Raw genomic sequence first — 25,245 nt, forward strand, 5'->3', positions numbered from 1 at the left:
GTGTGGTTTTGTGGGGCTTGCATGGGGCTCACAGTGCTGGGGAGGCAGCTCAGAGGTCAGGGCCAGCCTGTGCCAGTGGCTTGGTGGTTCCCAGCCCCTCGGGGCTCATAGAGGGACAATTACTTTCCCAGGCTGTGGCTGTATTGGTGGGCTGAGGGTGGTTTGGACTCCTCTCATCCCACGCCAGCTCTGCTTTCCTCTTCCAAGTGTGGCCACATCCCAGGCCCCTTTGGGAATGGTTCCTGGCAGGAGCTAGCACAAACTGTGCCCTGGCATCAGCTCAGGGCTCTCCTGGGGACTCCGGCAGCAGCGTAGCCAAGGGTGACTGATCCAGTGCCCAGCAACGTCCCTGGAGCAGCTCCCCCAGGAAGCAGGCAGAGCCCAGCTTTCCCTTCCTGACGCACCAAGACCCAGTAATGAGGTCCCCTGGGCAGGGCAGGTGCTGCTGGTGGAAGTTTGTGTGTCAGGAAATGCAGAGTGATCCGTGTTTATTTGCGGTGAGCCCCGGTGTGCAGCGAGGGCAGGCTGAGCCCCAGGCGGCGCACTGGGAGCGACAGGCAGGGTTTGGCCTGGGGGGAGGGCTCTGCCCGCAGTTTGTTGGAGTGCTGGCTGCTGGCAGCTCTGTGCCAGCCCTTGTCCGTGCATCCTGGCAGCCCCGGGCTGTCCCCGCTGCTCCCGCTGCTGAGCCGCCTGCAGGGGGGAGCAGTTAGAGGGGAGGAAGGGCAGGAACCCGCCCCAGCCCCTTCCTCTGGCTCCTACTCACCCACTGTCCTGCCTGCTGGCTGCCCTGAGGAGCTGGGACCCCAGCTGGGCCTGTGGGATGAGCTGGGGAAAGGAAGAGAGGGTGAAATTTCCCCCCACCAGCTTCAGCTCCAGTCACATCCCTTGGCCACCACAGCTGGTGGCACAATGGACACACTGATGGAAAGGAGCTGGAACCAGCCCCGGGCACCTCAGGCAACAGCAGTTAAACCAGAGAAACCTCCCAGCAGCATGAGGGGCTTGGGCTTGGCCCTCCCAGGGTCCCCAAAGGATGTCTGGGGGTCAGGGGGTGGTTTTGGGGCACCCAGCTCACCTTGAGCACGCCCTGCTCGGCTGCTGCCTTCACCTTGGCCAGCAGAGCCTCCAGCTGTGTGTTCTCCCTCTCCAGCACCTCAATCCTGATCTTGTTGGCCTGGAGCTGATTCTTCATGTCCTCTGTTAAGTTCCCACTGCCTGCAGACAAAATCCAACAGCCCAGCCTGCTGCTGCCTGTCTGCTCAGAGGTGTGGGCACCCCTCCTGCCCACCCTGGGCACGGAGCAGTGGCACAGCCTGGGAGGTGGCAGCAGGAACCCCAAGCCTGTGGGCAAAGGAAGCTCTGCCATGTCCTGGCTCTGCTCAATGTCCTGGCCCTGCTGTGGGATGCACAGAGGCACATTGGGATGGTCACAGCTTCACACAGGGTCTGAGCCCTTCCTGGGTGTCAGTGGGAGTGTCTGGGGCCAGCAGGATCCCCTGGGAGCTCTGGAGACCCAAGGCACAAACCCATCTGCTCCCTTACTCTCAAACTGCGTCTCAGTGGGCGTGTGGAGATCAGGGAAGAACACCAGGAGCCTTTCCCGCTCCCTCAGCTCCTGTGCCTGCTCCTGCAGCTGGGATGTGTTGGCCTGCAGCTCCACGATGGATTGCTCCAGGGATTGCTTCTCCTGCTGCAGCGTGTCCAGCAGCTCCTGCATGGCACAGCAGGGAGGAGATGAAGTTTGCAAGAGTGAGGACTCAGCCCCTCATGGAAGGCTCCCACCCTTCCCTGATGACGAGGATGCCCCATGGCAGCTGGAAATGGGCAATGTGCAGGGTTCTAGCTGTGAGATCCCTGTGTGTGCTGGGAGCACGAGCACCAACCACAAAGTGTGGATGGAGCATGTCTGGGTGTCCAAGAACAGAACACTGCAGATGTGGAAACACCTCAAGATGTCCCTTCCTGCTGCTCTCCTCTGCCCTGACTCAACCAGAGCCTTGTCAGGCACAGGGTGGAGGGAGAGGCCTCTTCCCCAGGGATGTGGCCGTGTGGCTTGACTTATTATTTTATGATATATATTACATTAAAAATATAATATAATATTATATAATATAATTAATATAATATTATAGATATTATATTATAGATATTATATTATTCATATTATATAATCTATACTAAAAGAATAGAAGAAAGGATTTCATCAGAAGGCTAGCAAAGAATAGACAAAGAAGGAATGATAAAAATTTGTAGCTCGGGCAGAGCGTCTGAGCCAGCTGATTGTGATTGGCCATTAATTAGAAACAAGCACATGAGACCAATCCCAGATGCACCTGTTGCATTCCACAGCAGCAGATAATCAATGTTTACATTTTTTTCCTGAGGCCTCTCAGATTCTCAGGAGGCAAAATCTTAAGGAAAGGACTTTTCAGAAAATATCCTGGCTACAGAGGCTGTGTCCCACACCTGGGCACCAGCACTCACCTGCTGTTGCTGGAGCTGTTTCCCACTCTGCTGCTGGCTCTGCTCCAGCTGCTCTGCCAGCCGGGCCTTGTCCTCCTCGGCCTCTCCCAGGCTGGCCTGCATCTCCTGCAGCTCCCTGTCCAGGCTGTCCAGCTGCTGCAGCAGGGTGCTCTGCTTGGCCTGCAGGGACTGTGCAGGGGGTGAGCCCGTGTGGGGCCGTGCCCCCATCCCCACAGCCCTGCCAGGCTCTGGCTGTACCTCCTCGTGCCGGAGCAGGCTCTCCACATGGACCTTCTCCTTCTCCAGCTGCACCCTGCTGGCACTCAGCTCCTGCTCCAGCTGCACCCTGCTGGCACTGAGCTCCTGCTGCAGGCTGTCCCTCTGGCCTGTGAGCACCTGCACCTTCTCCTCCAGCTCCAGCACCTGGCTCTTGGCCACCCTTGTGGTGCTCACCTCCTCCAGCAAGGTGGTCTTGGAGAGCTCTGGGGAGACACAGCCACTATGGCCCAGGCTGGGCAGGGGAGAGAGGCTGGAGGAGCATGGAGGTGATGGGAGGGATGGGAGTGCTCAGCCTGGAGAAGAGAAGGCTCCAGAGAGAATTTAAGAACCCTTTCCAGTGCCTAGAGGGGCTCCAGGAGAGCTGCAGAGGGACTGGGGACAAGGGATGGAGGGACAGGACACAGGGAATGGCTCCCAGTGCCAGAGGGCAGGGATGGATGGGATATTGGGAATTGTTCCCTGGCAGGGTGGGCAGGCCCTGGCACAGGGTGCCCACCCTGGATCCCTGGCAGTGCCCAAGGCCAGGCTGGACAGTGGGGCTGGGAGCAGCCTGGGACAGTGGGAGGTGTCCCTGCCATGGCAGGGGTGGCACTGGATGGGCTTTAACATCTCTGCCCATCCAAACCAGTCCACAATTCTGTGGCTCGGGGGCACCCCGTGCCCTGCACAGGCCCTGGCAAAGGGAGGCAGGTCTGACAGGAGACCTGTGAGCCCCCCAAACCTCTCCCAGCATCAGCCCCCTCTGGCACTGGGTGATGCTGGGGTGCTGCTGTGAAGGAGGCCCATCCTCTGCCCATCCCCACAGCTCCACAGCCCAGTCTGGGGGTGCTGGGGGCTGCAGGGCTGTGACACACTTGTGAGGCCAGGGGGAGAGGGATGTGTGAGCTCTGGGTGAGCCCTGGGTGAGCCCCTTACCCAGCTCCTGCACAGCCACCTCCTTTGCTGCCAGCTCCTCCTTCAGGGCTGAGAGTTGCTCCTCCAGCAGAGCAGCTTCTAAACCAGCACAAAAATCTTCTCATTAATCAGTTCCTCAAAAACAGCCCAACCAAGGGGCAGCAAGCAGCCACACCAAAGAGTTTGCATCCAGTGACAGGACACACACAACCAGCTCCCACTGCCCAGGACTGGGCTCACAGCAGGGAAAATCCCCCAGCACCTACAAGAAGCCCTGCTTATGGTGATGGGGCCAGAATTTGCCCATGGACTCTGTTCTTTTTCTTGCAAATGCCCCTGGGCCTGGGAGGGTGTCAGCCCAGGGCAGAGGGGATGCTGGGAACAGCTGGGAACAGCTCTGTACCTCTCCTGAGCTCATCCTTTTCCTCCTCCAGCCTGGCCACAGCCTTGGAGTGCTCCTTTTCCTTGGCTTTCAGGCTCTGCTCAGCTGCCTTCTGCTGCTCTGCTTGGATGCTCTTCTCTGCCTGCAGCTTCCTGGAAAAGTCCTCAACCTGTTTCTGCAGCTTGTCCTTCTGCTTGCCCATCTGCTCCAGCTCAGCCCTCACGGGGTTGAGCTGCTGCAGCAGCCCCTGGAGGTGTTTGTTGATGCGGGACAGGTCCTTGCTCTGCTCCGAGGCCCAGTAGCTCATGTCTGCTGCAGAGAGGTTCCTTCTCCCTGTGCCGTCCTCCAGCACCTCCTGGAACTTGCTGAGAGCTGAAGGGATGTTCTGGCTCTGGCAGATGCTGGTGATGGCTCTGCCCACCTCGTGGAGGCTGGCCTGGGCGCTGGAGCAGCTGTCACAGGAGCCCAGGGGTGGCCCCGGGGTCTGTGTGGGGACACTGCGGGTGCTCAGAGCCGGGCTGGGGCCAGCCCTGGGCTGGGCACTGGGATCTGGGCACACAGAACTGGGCTGGGCATCCTCTGAGGCAGTTCCTGACTCCAGAACTTCTGGCAAGATGCTTTTCAGGTGCTCCTGCTGACATTTCCCAACCTGGGGAGCAGAGGGTGGAGTGGATTGCTGTGTGGGGATCCCCCACCTGCAACCCTTCTCCCGAGGGAGAGAGCACGGAACAAAACCAGAGCCTGGATCAGAGTGGAAATGACCCATAAAAGCCTAAATCAGGTGTGGAGATGGGACAGCAGTGCAGCCAAGGGACAGTGACCGTGGGGAAGCCTCAGCAGCAAAACCTCCTCCCCAGCTCCCCACCATCCCTTCTGTCCCACCCCTGGATTTGCCCTCCTGGATTGTTGTGAGGCTTTTCCATGAGAAAGATCATTCTGGGGAAAATAAAATGCCAGACAGGTTGTTTTTACCACCACTTATTTCACTGTCTTGAGGCAGCTCAGATCCACAGTGGGACCAGCAGAGCTGCAGCATTTTGGCAGTGGGAGAATATTCATTTCCCAAGCTCTGGAGGCAGCCCAGGTCACTCATCCCGAGGTCGTGGAGCAGGAGGGATGCAGTGGAGGGAAGAGACTCGGGCTGGGAGCGGACAGATGTGTGACACAGGGGCAGCAGTCAGAGGCTGCACGCACATCTGGCTCATCTGGCACGGCGAGAAGCACCAGGATCCAAACCCGTGGAGGCGAGGGGAGTGACTCAGCTCATGGGACGTCCCCAGAAGTCCCACCCAGCTGTCCCACCTGGTCGCGGAGCTGCTGGCAGAGGGCGCCGAGTTTCAGCATGGAGCTCCAGAAGGTCCTGGCCGTGAGCCCCGCGGACATGCCGGGTCCCGGGCCCCGCGGCGCCGGCACCGCCCGCCCGCTCAGCAGCGCCTCGGCGTAGCCCGTGAAGCTCTGCAGCAGCAGCAGCAGCCTGGGAAAAGGGGAAACACGGCGGGAATGCCGGCTGGGGCCCCTCCCGTCACCCAGACAGAGTGATGGTCCCTGCGTCCCTCCCAGCTCAGGGTTTATGGAGTCTTTGGGATGCTTTGTTCCCCATTGTTGAAGATTGCAACGCAAGATGTTTTCCATTACCATCTCTATGGCAGATTACCTTTGTCAAGTGGGCAGTTTGCTTTATCTCTCTCTGAGTGCCCACATTCACACCTCCCTCATGAGGGGACATTGCTGATAACAGCTATTGAATGTCCCTGCATGGCTGATAAGAACTACAGCATCCCATTGGGAGATGTGAGCCCAGGGGGAGGAGCCAAGCATTCCTACCCAGATATAATCCAGAGGTTCTGAGACACCAGCACGGCTTCTCCACGGGATTCCCCAGAGGAACAGCAGCTGCCTCTCCTTCCACTGGATCTTCAGAGGAAGAATCCATCCTTCTCTACAGGATCCCTGCTCCAGCAGAACCACCCCTGACACTGCAGGAGGGCTGAGCCACAATTCCAATGGCACTGCCACCAACACCCTGACCCACAGGGTGTCAGGTTGGGTTCTGACTCTGTCACTGTTGTTCTGGTGTACTGCATTGTTTATTTTATTCTATTTTTTTCCTTCCCTATTAAAGAACTGTTATTTCCTGCTCCCATATTTTTGCCTGAGAGCCCCTTAATTTAAAATTCATAGCAATTCAGAGGGGTGGGGAGGGTTTGCATTCTCCATTTCAGGGGCAGCTCCTGCCTTCCTTAGCAGACTCCTGGCTTTCCAAACCAAGACACCCATGTATTTCCATGGTGCCAGCACCAGGGCCTCATGCCCTGCTGAGCTTTAAAACTCAACTCCTTTCCCTGCTTAGAGCTCCCAGCACAAAGAAGCAGAGCCAGAGGTGGAGCAGATGGGACAGGCTGGTTAAACTGCCTCCCAAAACCTTGGAATCACTTGGACAGCTGCATCAGCAGCCCTGGGAGGCCAAAGCCCCTCTACAGTCTGAAATAAATACAGCTCTGGTTTGAAAGATGAGCCATTCCCACTGAGCTGTAGGGCCTAAAGTCAGGATTTGCAGCAGCAGGATGCAGGAGGGTGCCATTGGTGCTCCTGGAACTGCCCAGGTGTGGATCACTGCGTGGAGCAGCCACTTCTGAGAGGCTGTGATTAAGCTCCCCCCAAAGATTTGGGGTACCTGTGCTGCTGTAAATCCCGATTTTAGGGCCAACAGCTCAGTGGGAATGGCTCATCTTTCAAACCAGAGCTGTATTTATTTCAGACTGTAAAGGGGCTTTGGCCTCCCTGGGCTGTTGATGCAGCTGTGTCCCAGTGATTCCAAGGTTTTGGGAGGCAGTTTAAGCAGCCTGTCCCATCTGCTCCACCTCTGGCTCTGCTTCTTTGTGGCCAGTTTGTGCTGGGAGCTCTAGGCAGGGAAAGCAGTTGGGTTTTAAAGCTCAGCAGGCCATGAGGCCGTGGTGCTGGTACTGCTCATTATGGAAATACACGGGGAACAAAGCATCCAAAAGATTTCATAAAACCAGGGGATATCCTGAGCTGGAAGGGACTCAGGGATCACCCAGTCCAAGTCCTGGCCCTGCACAGACACCCCAACAATCCAACCTTGTGCCTGAGAGCATTGGCCAAAGGCTCCCGGAGCTCTGGCAGCCTCGGGGCCATGATGTGGCACTTGGTGCCATGGGTTAATTGATAAGGTGCTGTTATGTCACAGATTGCACTTGATGATCTCCAAGGTCTTTTCCAACCCAGCTGATTATTCCCTGGGGAACCTGTTCAGTGCCTGAGCACCCTCTGGGGGAAGAACCTTTTCCTGATATCCAGCTTAATCTCCCTGGCACAGCTCCAGCCACTCTTTGAATCCCATTTCTGGTCACAGAGATCAGAGCTGTACCCTGGAGGAGCTGCAGCCCCACTGAGCTCTGACCTCAGTGTTCTCTGTTCCAGCTGAACACATCAGGTGCTCTCACCCTCAGCCCTCATTTGGATGCTGTCTAATTAACACCTTTGAGTTCTCCCTGTGCTGAGGTGCCCAAAAGCTCCTCCAGGACTGGGATAACTTGTCACAGACATCTTTTGTGAAAAATCCTTTCTTTAGGATTTTTCCCCTTTCTGAGAAGCTGTGGCCTCAGCAACAAATGTAAACAATGGTTATCTGCTGCTGTGGATGGTGTTCTGCGAATGTTTGGATTTACTGACCACTCATGGCAGGGCTGTTCTTGCTTTCTGCCCGGATACAGAACTTTGTTATTGATTCCTTTATACAGAACTTTGTTATTGATTCCTTTTCTATTCTTAGCTTGCTAGCATTCCCAGAACTTTTCTCTTTATTCCTTTTAGTATAGTCTTCATGTAACATATATCATAAAATAATAAATCAAGCCTTCTGAACATGAGGTCAACATTCTCGTCTCTCTCTTCATCCTGCAACCCTTGCAAGCCCTGTACCAATAACTCGGCAGGTCAGACACACAGCTGCCCTTCTCACCTGTCAATGAGCAGCTCCAGCAGCACCACGTGTGCGTGCTGGCTGAACTCGGGCTCGCTGTCGCTGTGCCGGTAGCGCTGCAGCAGCACGGCGATGTCCAGCTCGCAGGACACCTTGTCGGGGAATTTCCACGAGGGGAAGCGCACGGCGCCGGCCCGCGAGCACACGTCGGCGATGGCGGCCTGCAGGTCGCGCAGGTCGGCCCGCAGGCTCTCCATGCAGCCGCGGTGGCCCAGCAGGTGCGCCATGGTGCGGGCCGGGCCCGGGAACAGCGGGGCCACCAAGCCTGGCGTGCAGGCAACGCCCTACCGGGACAGGCTGCTGGAGTAACCCCTGGGCCCGGCGGCCGCCAGGAGTGCTGGGGAACCGGAGGGAACCGGGCCGATCGGAGCGATCAGCCGCAACCGCGGGGCCCGGGACTGTGCTAGGCCTCGGCGTCCCAGCCTGTCGCCATGACAACCGCGCCCCCTCGCGCCGCAGTGGTGCATTCCTGCTTTGCTCCCTCCCCCCTCGCCGGACTCTAATGGTACATCCCACAGCCGGCTCACGCCTTGTGCCCGCCCACTTCCCGCCGGCGTTGCGTCACTTCCGGCGCGCACGCCGCCGCCATTTCGCCCCAGTCGGTGCCGCCGCCGCCGCCGCTCCGGCCCCAGCCCCGCCCGGCCCTCGATCCGCCCCGCCCGGCGCGGAGCCCCCGGCCCCCGCCCCGCCATGCCCGCCGGACCCGTGCAGGCTGTGCCTCCGGCGCAGCCCGCGCCCCCCGCCGAGAGCAAACCGGTGAGGGAGGGGAGGGAGCGGGAATGGCGCGAACCGTGAGGGGGGAGCGGGGCCCTCACGGACCGGACCGGGCCGGGCTGGGCTGGGCTGGGCTGAGGGAGCTGCGGTTTGATCCGGAGCACTGCAGTGACCCCCGTGCCCCGCTGCGGTGAGACCCCGCTGCAGAGCGGCCCCAGCCCTGGGGCAGCTGATGGACAGAGCCCAGAGGAGGCACCAGAGATGCTGCAAGGGCTGGAGCCAGGCTGGGAGAGCTGGGGGTGCTCACCTGGAGAGGAGAAGGCTCCAGGGAGAGCTCAGAGCCCCTGGCAGGGCCTGAAGGGGCTCCAGGAGAGCTGGAGAGGGACTGGGGACAAGGGATGGAGGGACAGGACACAGGGAATGGCTCCCAGTGCCAGAGGGCAGGGATGGATGGGATATTGGGAATTGGGAATTGTTCCCTGGCAGGGTGGGCAGGCCCTGCCACAGGGTGCCCAGAGCAGCTGTGGCTGCCCCTGGATCCCTGGCAGTGCCCAAGGCCAGGCTGGACACTGGGGCTGGAGCAGCCTGGGACAGTGGGAGGTGTCCCTGCCATGGCTGGGGTGAGATGAGCTCCAGGTTGCCTTCCCATCCAAACCATTGCAGCATTCCTTGGATCCTGCTGGGGCTGGGCAGGAGCTGAGCCCTTCCCTGGCAGTTCCCAGGGGCTGTGGGAGCTGCCCTGGCTCCAGGAATGATGTGAGGAAGGATTGGAGCACGGCAGGGCTGTGTGTCCCAGCTCCCTCCCAGATCCTTTCTCCCTTGGCCATTTCATGTTCTTTGCAGCCTGAGATGGGAATGTTCATTCCTCCTGCACTCCTGAGATGGGGATTCAGCTCCCACAGGGCTGGAGCTGCTGCCCTGACTCTCACACAGCAGCATCAGCACTCTTGGGGCTGACAGGGAGCTGCTCTCACTGAGAGCCTTGGAAAGTTGTGATTCCCCCTGAAAACCCCGTGGCTTTTATGCACAGAGCTTACCAAGGCAGCTTGGCATCACTGCTGAATAAAATATCTCGAGTGTGATGCTGCCCCATCCTTCAGCTCCCCAAGATGATGTTCTGAGGGAGTGGGAAGGAAAACTAGAAATGTTCCTGGTGCCTTTCTCTTAACACCCTTTGTTAGGGTGGTATTTATGGAATGGTTTGCACTGGGAGGGACCTTAAAGCCCATCCAGTGCCACCCCTGCCAGGCAGGGACACCTCCCACTGTCCCAGGTACTCCCAGCCCTGCCCAGCCTGGCCTTGGGCACTGCCAGGGGCCAGTTTGGCCTGAGATCATTCTCTGGCTTGGATTCTCCATGGGTTTTAAGTTATCCCTGGATTTTAAGTTATTCCTGACTGTCCCTGTTAGGATTATAAACATTTCCAGCAGATCTGAGCTGGTTTATAACAGCTTTTCTTGGAAGCTGCCTGGTGAGGAAGGAGAAGCAGAATCTTCAGTGTCCTGCAAAGGCAGCTCCTGGTTGTACAGAGCCATCCACAGTGAAGGTTCTGGGATTTTGGTTTGGATCCTCCTGTAACATCAGAACAACATTCTGTTGGAGATTTTATCTTCAAAACAGCTTCTGTTGCAACCACACTGGCATTAAAAGCTGTGATTTATTTAATGTGGAGTTTATAACTCAGGTCCCACGGGCCCCTGGGAGGATACAGAACTTCCACAGCTGGTGAGGAATGATGAATTATTGCTGGAAATGTTACTGGAGACTCCTGGCTCAGCATTGAAATATAGCCCTGGGGTCAAGGCTGGGACAGGAAAATTGTTGTGCTTCCCATGGAGGCCCCTTCCTTGTCCTGCTGCCCCTGAGAATCCAGGGAGTTGGTGGGGTGGATGATCCAGATTGTTCAGCCAGCTCAGTGCTGAGGAGGAGGAGGATGGGTGAAGGTTCCTGTGTGCCATTGGGAGTGTTTGGAATGCCTGATCCTGACACCCCTTCACCTTTTGCAATGAATTTATCTTTATTACAGCCAGAAGAGGAGCCTAAAGAGGAGGCAGCCCCAGCCAAGCCCGTGGTGGGGATCATTTACCCTCCCCCAGAGGTCAGGAATATCGTGGACAAGACTGCCAGCTTTGTAGCCAGGTGAGTGGCACTGTGGTGTCTCTTGCTCCTGGCATTTTCATCCTCCTGCTGCTCAGTGCAGCCCTAGAAGCTGCAACAGGTCCCAGTTTTGTGGTTTTGCATGAAGGATTTTAAGAATTGGAAAAGAAACAACAATATTCTGCTGAAGGCGGTGTAAGACACCCTTTGCTGGAGAAACTGGTAGTAAATAAATAAAACCCTTGTTCAAATGTGCAGTGGGTGCTGCCATAACTGGGTAATAGGGCCTGTTGTGAATGATCTGAAGGGGAAACCAAATTCCAGGTGCAAAGGGAGCCTTGGATGTGTTTTAGTGCTAAAATGTGGTGGGGTTTGGTTTCAGAGAATTAGCAAACCTGCTCCAGTCAAACCCTTATTGTGTAATTCATCTCCAAAGTGCTGCCAGGGAGTGTTGGCTGCTTCTGAGCATAAGGGACTGTGTTTATCCCTTGGGATTGCAGAGCCCTCCTCTTTTGGAGGAGGTGGAATGTCTAAATGAGGCTGGGAGATCTCCAGAGGATTGAAGAGGAGCACCCTGTGGCAGCTGGGAGTTTTCTCAGACTGCCCTGAAATAGCTGGCTCGTGCTTCAGGTGGGAGGAGGAGGTGTCACCTGGGCTGGGGCTCCTGAATGCAGCACTCTGGGCTGCTCAGGCCCTGCACTGGCTGGTGTTTACTGCTTTTTTTTCCCTTATATGATCCTTCTGGAACTGAAATTAGTCTTGAGAACTTGTTAACAGAGCAGATAAAATTGATGTAGTAACTTGTCAGCTTCATGCTTCATAACTGTAAAGTTCAGTCAGTGGTGGGAATGGCCTTTGAGTGCAGACACAACTGTGGAGCAGTTGTGAGTGTGAATTTTTAATATTCACATTAAAGACAGAATTAAGGGACAGTTGTATCCAACCTGTGTGTGTCCAGCTACTGAGAGAAAAACTCCTCACATGTGAGAGAGAGAGAAAATGATCTCCAAGGGCTGGTGCCTCAGCATGTCCTAGTCTGAAAGAGACATTTACCATTGAGTTGATGATCTGAACAATTTTTCTTCTTGCTCCCCAGAAATGGTCCAGAATTTGAAGCCCGAATTCGTCAGAATGAAATAAATAACCCCAAGTTCAACTTCCTGAACCCCAACGACCCCTACCATGCCTACTACAGGCACAAGGTCAGCGAGTTCAAGGAGGGCAAAGCCCAGGAGCCCTCGGCTGCCATCCCCAAGGTCATGCAGCAGCAGCAGAGTGCCCAGCAGCAGCTCCCTCAGAAGGTGAGGGTTCCTTTTCATCCCTCTGGGGAAGGATTTGGCCACTTTGGAGTGGTGTCACAGCCTGGGGTTGAGGAGGAAGCTTGAAAGTCAAGGAGTAGTTGGTTGTACAGTTGTCAAAATGCCAGCAGTGACAGGCTTGGAGTTGAGTGTCTGGGGCTGTGTTTTGATGCAGATGTGCATCTCCCAGCTGCTGTTAACTGAAAGCTGTTTGAAACTGCCAAATACAGTTTAATTGGTCCGTGTTAATTAAGTTAGCTCTGTGTTGACTTACAAAGTACTTACACTGGGGATCACTTGGAATGTGGCAGAGGCAAGCCTTGGGAATCCTTTGGAGTTCTGTTTGGCCTTGTTGCATGCAGTTTTGTAGAAGGATCAACCTCCCCTTAAAACTTGGAGTACAGAATGCTGCTCACCTTGTTCAGGTGTGCCTTTAAACATTCTGGGTGGGAAAAGGGCATGAAGTGAATCCAGGGCTTTTCCATGCTTGGCATGGCCAGCAGCCACACTGCTGGCCCTGGGAGGCCTGTAGCAAAGGCCTGATACATTCCAGATTTGTTTGCTGTTGGAACAACATTTTTAATAGTATTAAATTATACCTGATGATTTCTTATCCTTGCACCTGCCAGGATGGCAACTGGCATTGCTTTCCTGCAGCAGCTGGAGGAAAAAAAATATTCTCCTGAGTGTTTGGTGACTGTTCCTTGCAGGTGATGCCTCAGGTTTTAGCTTTTGTATTTTTCAGATTATGTTCTGCTTTGGTGTGTAAGTCTAGGCTTCATATTATGGATGGTGAGCTCTCTTCACAGAGCAGGGAGACAAAACAATTCCTTCTCTAGCTGGGGACCAGGGACAAATGATCCAAATCTCAGGCCCAAGATCACAAACACAGGGGCCTGAAGAGAGAAAACAAGAAGGATGAGACTTTATGGGCTAAAGCTGTAATTGGACAATTAGCTCCAATATCAAATGGAGCAAAATTTATGAAAGTGAGAGACCCCTTGACCTGTTGTCTGTTTTGTGGCCATTTTGAGTTGTGCTGCCCAAGGTGGGAAAAATCCCTACTTTATCCTTTAGCTCTGTGTCCTCAGGAGTTCACAGTTTATTGCAGCCCTGAGACACGTGAGCGGTCTCTGTTTCGGCCCGCACATTTGAAGAATGAGTTGGAGCTCTTCAGTTCTCGGTCTCAGAGTTGTTCATTGTATCTTATCTAGAAAAATTTTTCTCCTGTCCAGCCAAGGTCCCCTCAGCAGGACAGTTCCAGGCACTCTGCCTGCCCCCAGGGCAGTGTTATCTCTTTACACTACAAACTATGTATAACATGTTTACAGTTACTTCCCAATACCTATCACCTGTGTTAGACAGTGAGCTTCTACTCTAAACCAATCCCAAAGTGCCACCATCACAGCAGAAGATGGAGGTAGAGAAGAAGAAAGGCTGGACACACCCAAGTCCCTCCATCTTGTCCCCAAAACCCCTGTTCTAAAAACCCCAAAATCTACTTTTTCACCTAGTGATAATTTTGTTATTACATTACTTGAACTTCTGTGGCTTTCAGGTCCTCATACAAGGTTGGTAATTTGCTCCACGGGTCATAATCAAACCCACAGGTGTTCTGGGCTGTGTGCCAGGGTCTCTGAGCCCCCTGGCAGGGGTCCCAACAACTCTGGGCACCCAGAGGGATGCACTGAGCTCCGACACTGTGTGGCTCTGTTCTAGCCCAGCCTGCCAAGGCACCCCAGGAGGTGACAGGGCCGTGTGCTGTCCCTGCAGGTGCAGGCCCAGGTGATCCAGGAGACCGTGGTTCCCAAGGAGCCCCCGCCCGAGTTCGAGTTCATCGCGGACCCTCCGTCCATCTCGGCCTTCGACCTGGACGTGGTGAAGCTCACGGCGCAGTTTGTGGCGCGCAACGGGCGGCAGTTCCTCACCCAGCTCATGCAGAAGGAGCAGAGGAATTACCAGTTTGATTTCCTGCGCCCCCAGCACAGCCTCTTCAACTACTTCACCAAGCTGGTGGAGCAGTACACAAAGGTACTTCCACAAAGGTGCTCTGGGCAGGGGATTCCTTCCCTGGAGTTCAGAGGGCTGATGAAGCCCTACAAACCAGCCAGGCTGGAAATATCCAGGAATCCGTCCTTGAAATCCTGCTCTTCAGAGAGGATGTTGTGCTGAACACAGTGGGCTGTCACCTAAATGTACCACACACTATTGTCATCTCAATAAAGTTTGTTTTCTTTTTTTTTTAAACCTGGAGAATAATTGGAAGATAATATAGTATAATATAGTATAATATAATATAGTATAATATAATATAATATAATATAATATAATATAATATGATATGGTGTGACGTGATATGGTGTGACGTGACATGATATGGTATATTCTAATATAGTATAGTATATTCTAATATAGTATAGTATATTCTAATATAGTATAGTATAATATATTCTAATAGAATATATTATATAGAATATAAGAATATATATGTTTATATATTATTATATAAATATTATTTATATAATAATAATTGGATGTTTATATAATGGAAGTTTATATAAGAATATATTGTATTATATAATTATATTCTATAATTTATACAATAATAATATATAATATAATTATATATTATATAATGTAATATATAAATATATATTTATTTTATTTATGTATAATATAATGTAATATAATGATAATAAAAATTGGAAATTTGTATTTTAAAGGGCAGGGATGAGCAGTAAGTAGCGAGAGGGCTGCAGTAGAATAAATAGGATATAGCCCTGGGGGTCTGCTGGTATTTTTAGCAGCGTGGAAAGGGAATAATTGCACTGAAAGAGGCTTTGGCACAGAGAACTGTCACCAACTGTCATGCAAAATGTGTTTCAGATCTTGATCCCACCAAAGGGCTTGCTCCTCAAGCTCAAGAAGGAGGCTGAAAATCCCAAGGAAGTCCTGGATCAGGTATTCCAGAAAAAAATTGAAAAAATGCTGAAGCATTTTGGCTATGTTTTGAATTTTTTCTTTTTGCGTGTTTTTGGCTTTTCGCAGCAAATAGAGAATAAAATGGCTGTGTCACTTGCTGTCACTCAGGTAGAAGAGGCTCAGAGTTGCTTTAAGCTGCAGCTGGTGCTGCTATTTGGGGTAGTTTGTGGCAGCACAGAGATACTGCACAAGCCCATTTCCAAGTGCTTACAGAGGAGAATCCTGGAATATCCTGAGTGGGAAGGATCCCAGCACCCAGCCCAGCCCCTGTCCCTGCCCAGACCCCCCAACAACCCCACCCTGTCCATCCCTGGCAGTGCTGCCCAAAGGCTCCTGGAGCTCTGGCAGCCTCGGGGCCGTGCCCATTCCCTGGGCAGCCTGGGCAGTGCCAGCACCCTCTGGGGGAAGAGCCTTGCCCTGAGCTCAGCCTGACATTGCTCCAGTTGTTGTTCCTTTCGTTTCACTGCAACCCAGCAGTGGGATGGCTGTTCTGTTCCTTGTCTGACACCAGGCTCTGTCTTCTCCTGCAGGTCTATTACAGAGTGGAGTGGGCCAAGTTCCAGGAGCGAGAGAGAAAGAAGGAGGAGGAGGAGAAGGAGAAGGAGCGTGTTGCTTATGCCCAGATTGACTGGCACGACTTTGTGGTTGTGGAAACAGTTGACTTCCAGCCCAATGAGCAAGGTACTGATGTTAAATGTTGTCAGGAAATGTGTCCTGAAGTGCCATTTTTAGGCAGACATTGGGGTTTGCAGCATTTTTATCCTTCAGAGTTGAAGGGAAAAGCCTTACAGTGACATTTTTCAGGGCTGTGACCGTGTTCACAGGGGTCTGAGGATGAGGAAAGAGACCAGGATCTGACTCCATGTTTCAGGAGGCTTGATTTATTATTTTATGATATATATTATATTGAAACTGTACTAAAAGAATAGAAGAAAGGATTTCATCAGAAGGCTAGCTAAGAAGAGAAAAAGAAAAAATTATAACAAAGGCTTGTGTCTCAGGCAGAGAGTCCGAGCCAGCTGACTGTGATTGGCCATTAATTACAAACAACCCCATGAGACCAATCCCAGATGCACCTGTTGCATTCCACAGCAGCAGATAACCATTGTTTACATTTTGTTCCTGAGGCCTCTCAGCTTCTCAGGAGGCAAAATCTTAAGGAAAGGATTTTTCATAAAAGATGTCTGTGACACAAGGCTGTTGTTTTTCTCTGGAGTCACTGATGTTCTCCTTGAAGGAAGTCCAGGACTGCAGTAGTGTCCACTTCTCCAATTCCACCAGGATACCAGAGCTTGTCCCAATTTCTAGTTGTGTTTCCATTCATAAGTCACTTTATCTTCATGTATCATGCTGGTGTTTGTATAGACTCCATCCATTCCCTTCCTTATCGTCCGGCTGCCAAGGATTTTGTTGCCACTGCTTTCTGTTGAAGAATTGGCATTTCTGTCAGTGTGTGCTGAGTAATGGAATGGGATAGAGAAACAGAAGCTCTGTTTTCTGCTTTGTAGGGAATTTCCCTCCTCCCACCACTCCAGAAGAGCTGGGAGCTCGAATCCTGATCCAAGAGCGTTATGAGAAGTTTGGGGAAAGTGAGGAGGTGGAGATGGAGGTGGAATCAGATGAGGAAGATGAAAAGCAAGAGAAAACAGATGAGCCTCCAGCCCAGCTGGATCAGGACACACAAGTGCAGGATATGGATGAGGTAACTGGACAATAGGATTTTGTCCCCTGAAGTTCATGTGGTTTATAATGGTCCCCACTTTCACTGTAAATAATTCTTCAGTTTCTTGAGGAAATGAAATTTCTCTCTGATGACATCTCCAAACAACCTGTTACTGCTGGAATAAGGTTGTTTTTTTTAATGTTTTCCAAGAGAGAAATCCAGTAATCTTGGCACCCAGTGGTGTGGATTTTATATTTCTGTGGTTTTGAGTCTTTCAGGCTATTTTGTGCCCAGAGTCTGGAGCACTGACAGATGACTCATCTTAGCCTCTGCCCACTGTAAGCTGTTTTTCTGGTAACAGGGAACAAGAGTGTGGTTAACTGTGAGCCCCTGTGCACAGGGCTGCTGTAATGTGGAAGCTGAGGAATATTTGCTTCCTCTTCTGGGGCTGCTGAATTTCTGAATCATGGTCCAGAGGAACCACTGTGCCATAGGTGTCCAAAACAGCTCCGTTGCTTTGAAGCTGCCTAAATCTGTTCTTAAGCACTGTGTAGGATGTCTCAAAAGAATTTGACCACTGGAACTTGATTTTTGTTTCCTTTTCAATAAGGGGTCAGATGATGAAGATGAAGGTCAGAAGGTTCCTCCTCCTCCAGAAACCCCGATGCCACCCCCTCTCCCCCCCACACCAGACCAGGTCATTGTGCGGAAGGATTACGACCCCAAAGGTAAATCAAACTGAAAACCCACCTTTATTTCTTCCTAAGCAATCCCAAACCATTTGTTTCTAGCCTGAACCAACGCCGTGCTTTTGTTCTCCTAGCCTCAAAACCGTTGCCACCCGCCCCGGCTCCGGATGAGTACCTGGTGTCTCCCATCACTGGAGAAAAGATTCCTGCCAGTAAAATGCAGGAGCACATGAGGATTGGGCTGCTGGATCCCCGCTGGCTGGAGCAGCGCGACCGATCCATCCGGGAGAAGCAGAGCGATGACGAGGTCTATGCCCCAGGTCAGCCTGAGCACTGACTGCACAGCCCCTCCCTGCCCCCCTGGAATGGAGCTCTCTGTGTGATGCCCTTTCTGGGAGAATGAGATGGGAGTGCTTGTCAGCTGTTGATGGGCAGTATCTTTCCAAAAAACCAGAAAGTTGCCTTGTGGTCCCTTCTGACTCAGAATACTCTGTGTGAAAAGAGCATCACTCAGCCACTAGGTATCAACTAATAGATCAGTAAGAAGTTTTGTTATATTCCTTGAGATAAGAATTGCTCTTTTTCCCTCAGGTTTGGATATTGAGAGCAGCCTGAAGCAGCTGGCAGAGCGTCGTACTGATATCTTTGGTGTAGAGGAGACTGCCATTGGTAAAAAGATTGGTGAAGAAGAGATCCAGAAACCAGAGGAGAAGGTAGAGTAGAAATTGGGAATTTGTGTTCAATTGGTTGGAGTTGTTTTTATAGTAGGTCCCTGTAGCATTGTGAATGCTCAGAGACATGAGAGTCCTGAATTGTTTTTCTTTCTATCAAGCTGCTCTCTGGATTTCTTTGCAGTCTGGCCAGGTTGGGTTAATTTGATTTATTTTACTCTCTCAGGTGACCTGGGATGGCCACTCGGGCAGCATGGCCCGCACACAGCAGGCTGCCCAGGCCAACATCACTCTGCAAGAGCAAATTGAAGCCATCCACAAGGCCAAGGGACTGGTGCCAGAGGATGACAGCAAGGAGAAGATCGGGCCCAGCAAACCCAACGAGATACCCCAGCCACCCCCTCCTTCCTCAGCCTCCAACCCCCCTGCCAGTGCCCAGCCCATCACATCTGTACCTCGCCCACCCACCGTGAGTTCTTGGGCTCTCAGAAGCCATTTACTGGGGCTGTAATTAATTAGGAGTGGTCCTGATGGAGGTCATGGGTGCTAGCATGGAAGATGATGTTGTGGGAAGTTTGTGGTTTAAGAGTAGTTTGGAAATATTAGAAGAACCTTATTGAACTTGCTGTTAAAAATGGAATATCATACTTAGGTGGAGTTTTTACCTTAGAGGTATCAAAAAGTCTGGGATCAGCTGGGCAGTGGGATTTAGGAGGCAGAGAATATGGCTAAGAAAGGGATGGCTGGGGGCCTTTGTTGGTGTAGAGTGATGTTGGACAAAAGCAGCCCAAGGTAAGAAGTGTTGCTATAGGACATGAAAGAGCAGAAGCACACACCGCTGTTTTCAAGGGGAAGAAAAAAGAGAAGTTTATTTTCTGACTCTTAACATTTATAGTTTTCCAAAAGTGACAGCAGATTGGAAGGTGACAATGCCACCTCTCCAAGGACACTAGACAAACTAACAGTCTATCAACTTTCTCCTTTTTTATAAAAGAATGCAAAACAATGAGTTATTTACAGAAAGTGTGTAAAGAAGTTCGCTACAAAAATGTTAACATCAGAAACCTTGGGAAAATCTTAAAAAATCAAAGCAACAAGAAGGGATTTGCTGTGAGTCCCAAACAGCAGTTTAGCAAAGGAATTAAGTGCCTGGAGATCTGATCCCACAGCGGGGAGGGAAGGAGGACCCCTTTAATCTGTTAATGAGGTTTCTGTGCCTGTTCAGAGCAGCTTGGGTTGCCCATATGGTGGGGCCACAAGGCTCTCTGCAAGTTTTATACAGCAGAACCCGTGGTTCTGTGTTCCCCTGTTACTTTAACAGGGGCTGTGGGCAATTCCTGGGCATTCCTGCTGAGCAGCCTCCCCCTCTCTCCCCAGATGCCTCCTCCTGTCCGTGCCGCCGTGGTTTCCGCCGTGCCCGTCATGCCGCGCCCCCCCATGACCTCCGTGGTGCGGCTGCCCCCGGGCTCCGTCATTGCTACCCCCATGCCCCCCATCATCCACACCCCCCGCATCAACGTGGTGCCCATGCCCCCCTCGGCGCCCCCCATCATGAGCCCCCGCCCGCCGCCCATGATCGTCCCCACAGGTCAGTGCCTTCCGTGGGGAGTTGTTGGGTGATTCCTTTGGGGTGGGCTTTGGTTCGGAGCCTTTTCCCCCTGTCGCCTGGTTCTGCTGTGTAACTGGCGCTAAGTTGTGTTGTTAAGAGTTTGGGGGTGTTGGGTATGGCTTGCCTAGTCCTGCTTTTGGGCTCAAGGCTCTTCCTGCACCATAAAGTGCAGGGAGTCCTGTGGCCCCAGGAGCCTGCCCGGGTGAAAATTAAGAATGCAAAGTAAAGAGAAGCTGCCAGCACCTCAGTGGGTGTCACAGCTCCTTACAGAAGCTGCTGCTGCTGAGGAAAAGCTGTTTGCTGGCCCTTTTCCTCATTAGGTGCTTTGAAGTTAAAAAGCATGATGTAAGAAGCAATTCTTCCTTTTTTTCATCTTCTTTTCTTCCCTAACTGGAGGAGCTGGCACCGCTGCCTGCCAAACTGAGAGCGTGTTCTTTTTCTGCAAGATCTGCAGGAAGCTCTCATGCCTTGTTATCTCTTCCTGGAATGCTTCCCAATATAAGAGCTCTCTGAATGTTTGAAGTTTGCATGTTGCTGTTGGTTGTAACTTCCTCCATGTATTGTGGCATTTATTTTCAGCCTGTGCTGCTCTGCTCAAAGGGTTTTTGTTGCGAGGGGGTGTTTGCTGTGCACTCAGGGGGTGACTGTGGGTTGTGCTGTGTGTCCCCATCCTCTGCAGCCTTTGTCCCTGCTCCTCCCGTGGCTCCGGTGCCGTCCCCGGCGCCCATGCCTCCCGTGCACCCCCCGCCACCCATGGAGGATGAGCCAGTCTCCAAGAAACTGAAGAGTGAGGACAGCCTGATTCCAGAGGAGGAATTTCTGCGCAGGAACAAGGTACACGTGTGGCTCAGAGTCATGGGCTGCTCCACTCCAGCTCCAAAGGGGCTGCAAAGCCAATTCCATGCACAGAGGGGCAAAAATACCTGGCAAGAAAGGGACTTCATGGGGTGTCTCCTTTCTCTTGTCATTCCTGAGCAAACCAAACTCCTTTGTCTCTTATTGGGAAGAGCTACACAGGGTGGGATAATGCTCTTCTGTAATTAAGGGCAGCGAGAGGTAGGTTATAATGCAGAGAAGAACTAAAGTTGCTAATGAGCTTTTCAAGAGAGGAGGGCTAAGCTGGAGATGCAAAGAGATTAGAGTATCAGTGCCAGCATGATAGTGGGGTGTAATGTGGTGTATTCCATAACAAGGTGAGCTAAATATGAGCCTCCCTTCCTTCCTGAGGAGTGCCAGTGCCACAGGAGGAGCTTTAAATCCTTAGGAAGGGCTGTATGCTTTTTCTGGGAATGTTTAAAGTAAAAGAGAAGGTTTAGGTGGGATACTGGGAAGGAATTGTTCCCTGTGAGGGTGGGGATCCCCTGGCACAGGGTCAGAGAAGCTGTGGCTGCCCTGTCCTTGGTTGGATGGGGCTTGGAGCACCCTGGGATCATGGAAGGTGTCCTGTGGCCATGGCAGGGTGTGGGAGTGGATGGACTTTAAGGTCCTTTCCAAGCCAAACCAATCTGATTCTGTGGTTTCATGTGCACAGGGAAGCTGTCTCAGTGTTTCACACCCTCACCTGTGACACCATCAGTGTGTGTGGTGCTTGATAGATGGCACACAAAAGGAGGAGAAATCCAACCAAATGTTTTATTGTGGGAGCAGCGGAGTAACTTGTAAACACATTTGAGTGTGTTTACTGAGGAACCAAGATATGGAAATGAGCACTCAGTCTGGAGCTGTGTTATCACAGCCCTGAGAGCCTTTATCTGTGTTTTCCCATAGGGCCCGGTCACGGTCAAAGTCCAGGTTCCCAACATGCAGGACAAGACAGAATGGAAGCTGAATGGCCAAGTGCTGGTGTTCACCCTGCCCCTCTCAGACCAGGCATGTAGCTCATCCCCCTGCCCTGCCCTGCTCCATGTGCTGCCTGTCAGAGCAGCAGCTGGGAGCTCAGCCTGCTCCCCACACTGCAGCCCCGTGGGCTGGGGAGCAGGACTGGGACAAAGCTCTGAAGGAGCCCTTTGATCCCCCCAGGTGTCTGTGATAAAGGTTAAGATCCATGAGGCCACAGGGATGCCAGCTGGGAAGCAGAAGCTGCAGTATGAGGTGGGTATAAGGTCTTCAAGTGCTGGCTGTTTCTTCAGTGCATTCTCTCACATGACCTTTTTAAAAATAAAAATTATAATGTATAATTTAATGCACTCTGAGCTACTGGAAGAGCAAAGGGAATGTTTTTCCTGCACAGCTGTGACAGATCTGCCCTCTGTTACAGCAAGACAGGTGATTAAATCAGTGGATTTTCACATTGTTGCTGCTGCTGATGAGTCCTCCAAACTTGGTGTGGCTTTCTCTGAAATCAGCCTCTTGTTTTATTAGTTTGTTGTATTGGTGGTTTTTTTTTTGACATTTAACTGCAGCAGCCTGCTCCCACAGCTCTGCTGTGTGCTCAGGGAGGTGGGCGAGCTTTGGAACCCTGGCAGCTCTGGGAAGGGAAGGGCTCACTCTCTCTTCTCTCTCTTCCTCTGGGAGCCAGAGCTGTGAGAAAAGCCCCGTTCCTTTTTAATGACTTATTTCCAGTCATGCATGTGCCCAGGCAGGCATAACCTGCTGCCTAAGCAGTGAACTTTGTGCACTTGTCTCCTCAGAGTTCATCTGTGGGCAGATACTCTGTTAACCCTTAACAAGAAAGGGAGCTGAGCTGATTATTTTTAAGGGAAAATAAAAAAGGTGGGGGGAGAGTGGAACCTGGGTGGCTCCCATTGTGGTGACTCTTTATCTGTGTGTTGTAGGAGCCACATTGTCTATATTGGCTGGTTTAGAGGAAAGACTCCCTGCCCATGGCAAGGGGGGTAGATGGGGGATCTTTAGGGTCCCAAACCATTCTAAGATTCTATACCCACCTCCAGTGTCCACCTTGGACACAGGAATCTCTCTGGGGGCTTCAAAGCTTGCAGTGTCCTCTCATCCCCTGCTCTGAGGGCACAGCCAGGAGGGTTGAGATCTGGGTGGGATTTTGTGGGAAGGCAACATTGAGGTTTGTGCTCTGACTGCTCTTTTGTGTGTTTTTTTTTTTTTTTTTTTTATCCTTTTCTCCTCCCCTCAGGGCATCTTCATCAAGGATTCCAACTCCCTGGCTTATTACAACATGACCAGTGGCTCTCTGATTCACCTGGCACTCAAAGAGAGAGGAGGCAGGAAGAAATAGGAGGTGTGGAGTCCTGACATGTAACGTGTCCCTGTTGTAACCCCAACCCTCCCAGCCCTGTTTCCATTCTTGCCTTTTGGGGGCTGCATCCACTGCCCCCCAGCAGTAGTTTGAACAGAGAGACTCTGACCCCCACTGATGAGAAGCTGATGGAGCCCCAAAATGTGTCAGAGTAGTGCATAGTCTGTAGTGATCAATGCTTTGCTTGAGTGCAGGCTCTCCCTTGAATCCCCTTGGGAAAAGACATCATCAAGGTCATGCCCAGCTTAGTTTAGATCCATCTTTGGGGGATTTATGGTGGCCAGGGGCATCATCTGTCTGCCCTCAGCACTCACTGCTTCATTTAACCTCCTGCTAATTGAAAACTTCTTCTCCACACACTTGTTAACCTCCTTGTTCTTGTTCTTTCCCTGTCTTGGATCTTGTGTGGACCCTGAGTTAGAATTTTTTTCTCCCTTGGCATGAGATTGTGTTGCTGTTTCTGTGATAAAGGAGGTCTGGGTCTGCTCTGGACAGCCTGTGATTTGTTTTAATAAACTTGGAGCTCTCCTTCCTTGGATTTGGGGTTTTTAATGGGGATGTGCCTGGTTTCGGAGCACCCGGATGGGGAAATACACCAGGATTTGTAATTAAGCAGTTTACAATAGGAAATCCTCTTAATTTCTGGGAAAAGCTGCAAGAAAAGGGGCTTGTTTAGGTTTCCCTGGTGTTCCTCAGTCATTCCTGAAGGAATGCTTATGTGTGAGGGGGGGAAAATAGTCTGAACTTAGCAAGAATTTTATTGGAAAATGTGATTTAACAATTATATCCTGCAGCTGGAATCTCTTGGTCCTGGAGAGCATCTGGGTCTGGAAAACAGATGATTCCTGGGCCTTCAGTCAGCATTTGATAGAAACACAACCCAGCAAAGTTAATCCATGGAATGAGGTGCCCAGGAAGAGCCAGGTGTCTGGAATTTGGGTACCTCTGTTTTTCTGGGTAACCCAAAGCCATACATTTATTATTACATATATTTGTAGTCATGCTCAGGCAGTATAGGAACATCCTGTTTACCTTATTCCATGCTCAGGAGGGGAGAGAGGGATGAAGCAGGAGGGAAGAGCCTGCATCCTCCTGCCTCTGCTGTCTCCCCTGGGCTCAGGAGGAAGCCGTGTGCCTGTGGGGAAGGTGGCTGGCACTGGCCCAGCCCAGGTGTTCCCTGGCCACCGTGTCCAGCTGTTGTCTGTGACAGGTCCCCACGTGTCCCTGTCACAGCCTGCTCCCCTCCCTGCTGCAGGAATGCCTGGATGGTGGGTGCAGGCTGCTCCTGCCCTGCAGGAAGGCAGGATAATCACTTCCCTTCTCTCTCCAGAAGCAGACAATAGGTGCAGCCCTGGAGAAAACAGGCAGTGAGCGGGGTTTTCCAGAGCGGATAGAACAAAACTGCCAAGGGAGCTGTGAAATGGAGAAGTTGTGTTTGTATCCGGGGCTGGGCTGGGCTGGGCTGTGCTGAAGGTCACCCTGTGTTCCTCCTCCTGCTGTGCTGGGCACCAGGAGCTCCTGGTGGGAGCTGTTCCCTCCGTGCCCTCCGTAACAGTTCCAGCCAAGCCCCTCTACCGGCACTCCAGCAAGAAAACTTCCCCCTGGAAATCACTTTTGTGGAGCCTTGCCAGCCTGTTTCCATCTAAATCCGAGGGATGAATGCTGCAGCAGACTGTGTGTGTGGAGATCTGCTACAAAACAAGCTCCATCACAGCCTTCCAGTTCAGTGGCAAGGACTGGTGGGGCCTGGCTGCCAGAAAAATCTGGAAGTAGCTCGAGTTGCTGATTTTAAGGAGCCTCATTCCCTCTTCCTTTTGGCACCTTGAGAAGGATCCTTCCAATACCCCCTGCTCTGGGCTGAGAGGGGGGAAATGGAGCTCTGGGCTCTGGAGGAGGGATGGACCTGGCCCTGGCAGGCCTTACCCAGGACAGGTCCCAGCACATCCCAGTCTCTTCCAGATCCTTTGGTGTGTTATTTTTGGGAGAGACAGGCTGGTTTTACCTGTCTGGGGTGCTGTGGCTGGTGACTCTGAGGTGACACAATGGTGGGATCTGCAGGGCAGGGACAGCTCTGGAGAGGGACACAGATCCCTGTGGATGCCCCAGTGCTTCCCAGCACAACCCTCCTGCAGTCCCAGTATCCAGCCCTCCTGGAATGCCAGTGCCATCCCAGTACAGCCCCACTGTGGCAGGCTGGTCCTGCTACAGCCCCTGATACAGGTCCCAGTACAGCTCTGCTGTGGCTCACACTGGTCCCAGTACAGCCCTGTTATATCTCATCCACATCCCA

The 25,245-nt window shown here is 52.3% G+C and overlaps 2 protein-coding genes across 2 annotated transcripts; one reads left to right on the plus strand and one right to left on the minus strand.

Annotated features, from left to right (window-relative positions):
• Positions 1-79: 79 nt before the first annotated feature.
• On the minus strand, positions 80-8,321 carry CCDC157 (coiled-coil domain containing 157). The gene is made up of 10 exons (XM_063172952.1): positions 8,001-8,321; positions 5,321-5,492; positions 4,040-4,667; positions 3,658-3,735; positions 2,722-2,945; positions 2,485-2,652; positions 1,543-1,711; positions 1,076-1,215; positions 764-825; positions 80-690 (listed from the first exon to the last, which is right to left on the minus strand). The coding sequence occupies exons 1-10, from the start codon at positions 8,246-8,248 to the stop codon at positions 489-491; spliced, it is 2,091 nt and encodes a 696-aa protein (XP_063029022.1). The 5' UTR covers positions 8,249-8,321; the 3' UTR covers positions 80-488.
• Positions 8,322-8,690: 369 nt separating this feature from the next.
• On the plus strand, positions 8,691-23,493 carry SF3A1 (splicing factor 3a subunit 1). Its single transcript, XM_063172959.1, has 16 exons — positions 8,691-8,777; positions 10,762-10,874; positions 11,929-12,133; positions 13,904-14,161; positions 15,017-15,091; positions 15,643-15,793; positions 16,621-16,814; positions 17,386-17,503; positions 17,599-17,784; positions 18,056-18,177; positions 18,362-18,604; positions 19,513-19,723; positions 20,424-20,578; positions 21,512-21,613; positions 21,764-21,835; positions 22,833-23,493. The coding sequence occupies exons 1-16, from the start codon at positions 8,712-8,714 to the stop codon at positions 22,932-22,934; spliced, it is 2,373 nt and encodes a 790-aa protein (XP_063029029.1). The 5' UTR covers positions 8,691-8,711; the 3' UTR covers positions 22,935-23,493.
• The last annotated feature ends 1,752 nt before the right edge of the window (positions 23,494-25,245 follow it).

This window comes from Melospiza melodia, chromosome 20, assembly GCF_035770615.1.
Source record: "Melospiza melodia melodia isolate bMelMel2 chromosome 20, bMelMel2.pri, whole genome shotgun sequence".
NCBI lineage: Eukaryota > Metazoa > Chordata > Aves > Passeriformes > Passerellidae > Melospiza > Melospiza melodia.